At 41.4% G+C, this 8179-nt stretch overlaps 1 protein-coding gene across 2 annotated transcripts; it reads right to left on the bottom strand.

The window, feature by feature from the left end:
- Positions 1-167: 167 nt before the first annotated feature.
- Positions 168-6829, bottom strand: ptmaa (prothymosin alpha a). 2 transcript variants are annotated; one of them, XM_020646923.3, is made up of 5 exons: positions 6651-6829; positions 4506-4574; positions 4328-4409; positions 2571-2653; positions 168-1079 (listed from the first exon to the last, which is right to left on the bottom strand). In XM_020646923.3, exons 1-5 carry the CDS (start codon positions 6693-6695, stop codon positions 1041-1043), a joined length of 318 nt encoding a protein of 105 aa, XP_020502579.1. In that variant the 5' UTR covers positions 6696-6829; the 3' UTR covers positions 168-1040. The 2 variants fall into 2 exon arrangements, with proteins under 2 accessions (XP_020502579.1, XP_020502578.1); XM_020646922.3 differs by having other exon boundaries at positions 4328-4412; positions 6651-6823.
- Between the last annotated feature and the right edge of the window lie 1350 nt (positions 6830-8179).

Raw genomic sequence — 8179 nt, forward strand, 5'->3', positions numbered from 1 at the left:
GAAAGCTAAAGACCCAGCTCTTCATAATGTTAGTGGTGGGACTGATGTCAATGTTGGTGATGAGTCGTCAGCCTGCTGTTCAGTAACAACACTCACTGCTGAATGTATTGGATGGTTTAGTGGAAGAAAGTGAGAGTAATTATAAAACACATGCCCCCTCACTTCACTTAATGTTTTAAATAAACTTTATTGAAACTGTCAACCAGGACAAGTGCAACCCGACAATGTGAACATACTTTAAAAGCTAAGTATGAAGAGAGTCACCAAATGTTAAAGTTTGTGTTTTACAATCCCCAACAACATGGCAAAGTAACTATTTCAAGAAAAAGGAGAACATTTTGACGTTACAAACAACATCAAGAAGCTTTCGAGATGTATATTCCTGGCTATCGGATAAGAGGAATTCATTCTGTTTTTTAGACTGTGGTCATGTGGCCAGTGGAAATCACATCTTTGCACTCTTTGCTGATCACACAACACTGATAACCCATAATCTTTACACTTTTATACTGCAGGCAAAAAGACTCAATACTAACACGTTTATTATAAAACAAGAACAAATGGAATGACTGTCTTAACTAAACATTAAACTCTTGGCCGTTACAGGCAGACAATCGCAGAATTGAATTCAAAATGTTTCGAATACACACTCGGCACAAGATAGTGTTACGCCCCATGTGGCTACAAGTTAGCGCCTCCATACTGTAGAATACTACATTGTAATAAAGAGGTCTTTGTGTCTATAGTATCTGCTAGGCTGGATGCTTGTGGTTGGTTCATAGAGAATAAGAACGGCTGATGATGAGTCTAGAGCTAAAAGTCTTCAAAGCACCACTTTATACTCAGAGATATTACTGTTGCAAAATGGCCGATCTCCTTACAGTATTTACAAAAATATAAAATGTAAATAAGATACAAACAAAATCTCTTTTTAAAAGTATTCTTGTTAAGAAGGGAGGACTGAGGTGTTGAAGGTTTGCTGGAAAACTGCTTTTTCTCTTGATTGTAACCTCCTCCAAACCAAGCGGGCGCTGCAGACTCTACTTAGCTGTCTTCTGTTTCTTTGTTTCAACTTCATCCTGGAAATGTGGAAAAGAAGAAGGTTAGGAGTTAATTCTCAGGTAAATATTACCCAACATGTCATCTCACTCTTTAGGGGTCTGGATTCTTTCTGATGTTAACATGAAGAATGTTGGGGCTTACCAACCAAACCTTTATAGTTATCAATCTTCATGGTTTATGAGATTTAGTATGAGAGGAACTACAAACTTTATTCTGAGGTTACTTTTAGAAATCTTGAAGTTTATATATGAAGTATTTTTATTTCTGTCAATAGAAGAAGTGTTTGCTTTTGCAACTTAGAGAAATTCATGTTTGTGTGTATTCTTGTCTGACCACACACCTAGAGGCGGCTGTGGCTCTAAGGTAGAGTCGTCGTCTCTCAACAGGAAGGTCAGGGGTTCAATCCCCAGCTCCTACAGTCACATGTCCGATGTGTCCTTGGGCAAGACAATTAACCCCAAGTTGCTCCTGCTGCTTCATTGGCAGCGTATGAGTGTGTTTGAATGGGATGAGTTACTTCTGATGGTCTCACATACACAGCAGCCTCTACCATCAGTGTGTGAATGTGTAGTTGTGACCTATACAAGCTCAAGACCCTTAACCATTAACATGGGAGATGTTCTGCAAGGATTTCTTAAGTAAAGCCTCCAGTGATTCATAAAGAGCAGGAGGGAGCAGTCCCTGGTAGGTATACAGATGGGATTGTTCAAGTTCTGTGTGCAGTCACAAGTCAATGATAATGGTTTAGCCCAACCCACTAGATGATAAACACTAAAGGTAAACTTTTGCACATACCATAATGTCAATATTAGGAATAGCAGGCAAAGACAGGAAGCAGCCTACCTACAAGAATGCCTTCAGGGAGACTGAAACAGCTCAACCCAGGCTACATAGTACAACAAGGCATATGGGCTGGGCTGAGGCCCTGTTCTCCCTACTGCAAGTCAGTGAGCTCTTAAACTCAGTGGTGTAGTGGTGCCTGAAGAGAGTATACTCTGAATGAGTGGTCGTCCAGCAGAGCATCCTCTGATAGAAACAGGGACATGTAAGATGACTCTTAGAGACAGGGTAGGGAGGCTCATCCCTGCACCATCAATGTAGCATCAATGCTTTTTGTGTTGATACAATATTCCAACTTTCCGAACTGAAATCACATGAACACACTGAAGTCAGGAGAACATTTGTGTCTGTTCTGACTGTGATTCAATAATATTCTTCATGTAGTGTTTGGAGAACATTTCTCTGTTTCCTCCTCAGCTTGAGAAACTCTTCACCCTCCTCCTAACAGTTCTACACCTGAGGAGCTCTCTTAAGGGCTAAGACACTTTGTGAATAACTATCATCTCTACAAGGATCTAGTCTGAACTTAGAGGAGAAATTCATAGAAAACGTGCTGATTCTAAGAATTTTGTCGCTAAGAGCACCTCTTAGTACTTAGGAGTGAATACGGCCCCTGATCTTTTGTCACTGCTCTTTCTATAACTGAAAACATGTTACATATTCCTCACCTCTTCATCATCATCATCATCCTCAGCTGCTCTCTTCCCTCTTGGTCCTTCAAGGTCGTATTCTTCGTCATCCTCCTCGTCACCTAAATACACACAGATGATCACAAAATGTTGGACTAACAATGAAATACACATCCTGTCACATCTCTGTGAGGGTCAGAGGTCATGTGATTATACTGTTGCTAGGTTGGGGTAGGTCACCCACTACTCAACACGTTCTGGTATTGTTCACCTGAGAGAGACTTGAACATGACTGTAAAATGAGTGTCACAGAGTGAACTATAGGCCAGCCCTCTGCTGTGCTGCCTATACTCAGGGGATTTCCCATGATGCACCAAGCTTCTCTCTTCCATCTTCATCCAGTTTCTATTACTACTATAATTACTAATGAGTTTAGACTACTTTCATTCTCTTGTTGTGTAACAGGCTGACCTGTCTGACCCCCCAGAGGCTGGTACAGCTGAACATCTGCCTGTTAAAACCTTTTGTGTTTCACACTGTTGTCAGAGAATTTCTCAAAATGGGAACTGTTGGGTCTGTGTAAATAATATCATTAAGAGTACACTCTAGACATGAATTACTTAAAAATATGATAACATGATACTCAGCAGCCTCTACCGTCAGTGTGTGAATGTGTATGAATGGATGAGTTAATACTGATGGTCTCTTTACACAGCGGCCTCTACCATTAGTGAGGGAATTTGTATGAATGGATGAGTTAATACTGATGGACTCTTTACTCAGCGGCCTCTACCATCAGTGTGTGAATGTGTATGAATGGATGAGTTAATACTGATGGACTCTTTACTCAGCAGCCTCTACCATCAGTGTGTGAATGTGTAGGTGTGATATGCAGTGTAAAAGAGCTTTGAGTAGTCAGAAGACTAGAACAGAAAAAAACAAGCTCAAGTCTATTTACCATTTATCAGAAAAACATGGGCCATTAAACAAAAAGAACAAAGTCTGAACAGGGCGTTTGCTTATACCTGACTGTGAAAGTATATTTCCAAACAATGCTTATGTTAAACTTCCAAAATAACAACTAAATTCAAACTGATTTATCTGAGCTGACATGCGTATGGGTATTACTCTTTTAAGTGTACGTAAGTGTAAGTACATAATAAGTTTCACAGTTTTTCCACCTGGTGGCAGGCCTAACCTTTATTAGATCAACATGGACTCCAGCAGCTGGGTCCAAAGCACTCTCTTGTTCACAATCTGACTTTCAACTTGGAACTGGAGATCGGAGTCAGAGTTGAGATGATACAAAGTCTGGCTCTATAAAAACTGGTATCTGCATATAAACACATGTAAATCTAGAGATTGAGAGAGGGCTATAGAATTAGCTTCTTTTAACTAGGAACCAGTACCAATTCTGTGAACAATGGGACGGTTTAAAAAACTTGTAAAGCCTGTACTGATTCCTGTTATAGATGAGCACGATGGTCAATCTGTATTTGTGATAGCACATAACAAATGAAAACCCAAGACACTTCAGAAAGAGAGCAGGAGGTCTACACTGTACTCTGTTATGTTAAGACTAATCCACCATGAGCAAAGCACTTGATGATAGAGGAAAACAATATTTAAGTTGTAAATACTCCTCAGATTACCAGACATTAGTTTGAAGGATGCTCTTCAACTCTTCATGTGCCAAACTGCAGATATAAATCCAAACACTTTAACTCTGGTCAGTTGTGTTATTGACCCTTGACCTTTCATTCTTCATTCCACTATGTTAACCTGTATACACCTACCCTCTCCATCCTCTTCCTCATCATCTCCAACGTCGTCTTCATCCTCCTCTACCTCGTTCTCCTGCTCGCCGTTCTCCTCGTCCTTCTGGGGAGAAAGAGTTCAGTTGAGTCCCAGAAGACAGACGAGGAACATTCATGTTGTACAAGCTGGGGGAGGAACAAGATAAGCTCTTCTTACAGTTTTGCCATTGGCGGCTGCGTCATCGCCGTTCTCCTTCTCTCCAACCTGTTTCTTCTCCTTTAGCTCCTGAAAAAGAACATGTTCTTAGAATCACACCTGACTTCTGGTAGTCTAAGGACAAAAGAAAGGACAACGGCTAAATGACTGTTTAAAATTATTTGGAGTTTTTTCTGGTCAGAATACGTCTTAATCCTGTGGAGGGACCTGGGGTGCATTCAGCTTCTGTTTACAGCACATCAACTTCACGGGACTTATGCCCAAAGCAGGACATGCTGAAAACAAATTTGTGGGTTTTTTTTCACATTATTCTTAAAAGCAGATGAATAATTTGTTACCCATAATTCAATAAGTAACTATTATTGACTTTATTTACATGGTCCCTTTGTTAAAGATTGAGGACATTTCTATGATGACTCAGAGAAGCATTTGCCACACTGTGAGATGGAGAATGGGCCTAGGATTAAGATGTGATAAATGACCACATGAAATGATACGATGGCCTACTTGAAATCAAGAGAATATCATTTCCATGCATTACTCGATATACCAAACAACAACACAAATAGTTTGTGTGTTTCCTTTTATAATCTCCACATCTTTAAAGTATACAATCTGGGGCAGAAGATAGTGCTAGGGTTCCCCTCCACCCTCCTCGCTATTGTTGAGCTTGGCGGCAAGTTGCTTTAACACAGACAGGTGGAGCTCTGCGGCTCAGACATCCTATTGGTCAGTTCCCTCTAAGTCCCTCCCACCTCCTCCTGTCTGGCTGACATCTAACAACCTCGGTCACTCCTTTAATTTGTTAAGAGCAAGCCTGCTGAGGAAACAGTGCAAGGACAGAAGTCCCTGCAGGACAGCAGCTGATTTCTCCCGATCACTTTATCAAAGTAGTTCCCAGAGCAAGTAGAAAAAACACTATGTTTCTCTCTGGTAGCCTGCACACCTTCACAACATCTGAAAGAATGTAGTCACTGTTGATTACCTTGGCACACAGCAGTAGAACTGTAGGCCTGCATAAGCTCGTTATAGATAAACCTTCATGTTACATGTGGTAGATACTATCTCTCTAGTGATGTATGTGACAGACACCCTGCCCTTATTTTGCAAAGCAGTCTGTTTCCCTCGCGCCCTCAGGCGGCGTGCAGAAAAACCCAACGCAGCACGCGCGACTCAATAACACGGGCACGAGCCTGCCCCTCGCGCGCCACCTGCTTAGGCTGTGACCGGCCAGAGGACAGCACTGGTTTTATACTGGATCTAAATAAACCTATAACTTTACTTTGATCTTAATAAGTAGAATACTTGAAATAAACACAGAAACAAATCCACCAGAACCCCCAAATAGAAGATGGGGACGAAACCTCGATACATAAACATAAATAGAGAAACTGAATAAAGAGGTGGGGAGCCTCCCTCAATAATGAACACATTAAAATCACATTAAAATCAAACAGCCGGAGCTCCAATGAATAAAGATTATGGTTGAGTGACGTCACAGATTGGAGTTACAGCCTAATGAGCCTAAGCTGGATAGTGATGTTATTAAAGGTTGCTCACGTCGCTTTACTGTCACCTCTGTGAGCACGAGCGTGTCCTCCACACAAACTCACTCAAACTCACTTCAGATTTATGAAGACTCAATATTCACACAGCCAAAAGTCAATCACACGGTGCTCAAACAAACACAAGGGGTCTTTGACTGTCAAAACACTGATCGGTAACAGAGTACCAGAGTAACACATGCGTAACTTCAGTTCAACTGGAGAATCTCTGTGCGCGTTTGGCAACAGATTGACTCGAGCAACCCTCAACACGAGCAAAGCAACTCAGTCCCTAAATGTGTAAAATTGCAGCCAGGCTTGCAATAGCCTCATTTCCTCATGAGTCCCCGTTGACTTCAGTCTGAAGGAGGAGGAACACGAAGCTGACTGATACCATAACGAGCTTCATCTCCATCCATTCAGGTCGATAGACACTTTCATGAAGAACAGAACCTCCACACATTACTGTCACAAACAAGCCTTATGTCATGTTGTCACACAGATACTCTCTTTTTATATTCACTCTTGTTCAAATACACTAATTCGTGTAACAGTGTTGAAAAGAGGCAGGATTTTTTGTCTCCTTCTCTTGTCACCTTACCTTAGCACTCAGTTCTCCGCTGCTTTCCACTTTACTGTCCGCCATGATAGTTCAACACAAAGAAATGTATATCCAGTGAGAATACTGCGGGATGTGAGAAAGAAAGATGTAGAAGTCTTCTAGTAGATGATGTCCAAGTCCTGCCAGCGGCGCGTACATTCTGTGGAGCTCGACTCTTTATAGGCCAGTGGGAGGAGGCTGGTATCTGAACGTACACGCTGATTGGTCGATTACCTTTGAAACTATTTCTGTCTGCAATTGGCCAAAGGGAAACAATAGGCATCTCTCCCGTGTGTGCCTCTACTTCGATCTGGAGCAAATCTTTGGTATAAATAAGTTATTTTCTCACACACACACACTGTCATCTCATCAGGTCTTTAACATTGACCATATTCTCACACTGTTAAATATGAATTCAGCCTTAATGACTCTTAATGAACTGAAACTCCATCACTTCATTATTTATTTTATTTTCAGTAAAAACGTGCCATTATTACCGACCCGTGTAACAATTGGCAACAGCCCTGCATTTTGCTTCTCTGATTATTTTAAGCAAGGCAGAATATGATTGGGCCTAATTTTGGAAAAATTAAAAATATCTGTATCTGTGAGAAAGAAAACATTACATTTTGAGTTGTGTTTCTTCTATTAACAGATAACATTCATCTTCTTTAATGTATCCTAACATAAAACATGTACAAGGTAAATACTTCCAAACATGTGTTAACTAGTTCATCTTCCTCCTCCATCTTTAATCACTGTACTGCCCTGACTAGTTTGAAGAAAAGAGAAAAATAAAAAGTCAGACAGACAGACAGATGGAGTGAGAAGATAAAGTGATTAAGTATATTATTATTTATTCAACCACAGATGGGCTACACACTGCTCTATAGCAGCCACTCTGCTTTTTCTTCATTACAACATTAAAGCATCAAAGTGGATCTTTCTATTCCAGTTCTGCGTCTCCATCAGCAGAAGAACGGGATTACTGGTTTATGTTCCACCATCATCTAGTCAAATAGTTTATTATTTAATGTTTATTTGTCTTCATTGGTCTCACTGCTCTGGATTATTCTTTGTCTGCTGGTGTCATATTTATGAGCCAACAGCACGGAGCACTAGATTTCAAATGAGCTACCTTAACAGGGGGGGGGGGGGGGGGGGGGGGGCGAGCGCCGAGATGGATGGGGTGGGGAGAAAGAGCTAAGCAGAGAGGGAGGAGGAGTGTAGGGTGAGAGAGGGAGAGAGGGGGGGGGGGAGAGAGAGAGAGAGAGAGAGAGAGAGACAGAAGGGAGGGAGGGGGGGGTGAGGAAATGAAAGGAGAGTTAGGCGGGATGGGTCGGAAAGGAAATGGAGAAGATGAGCTTGGAGGTCATGATGTAGGTGGAGGTGTGTTGACAGAAATTCAAATCATCACGTGTTCAAGATGATGTTCAGAAAAAACGATCCCGACACATCAGGCTCCGACATGGACTGGTGGAAGCCCACTAGCTTACTGGCTTTAATTTGCATTAAGCATCGTGTTTACG

Source organism: Labrus bergylta, chromosome 6, assembly GCF_963930695.1.
Source record: "Labrus bergylta chromosome 6, fLabBer1.1, whole genome shotgun sequence".
NCBI lineage: Eukaryota > Metazoa > Chordata > Actinopteri > Labriformes > Labridae > Labrus > Labrus bergylta.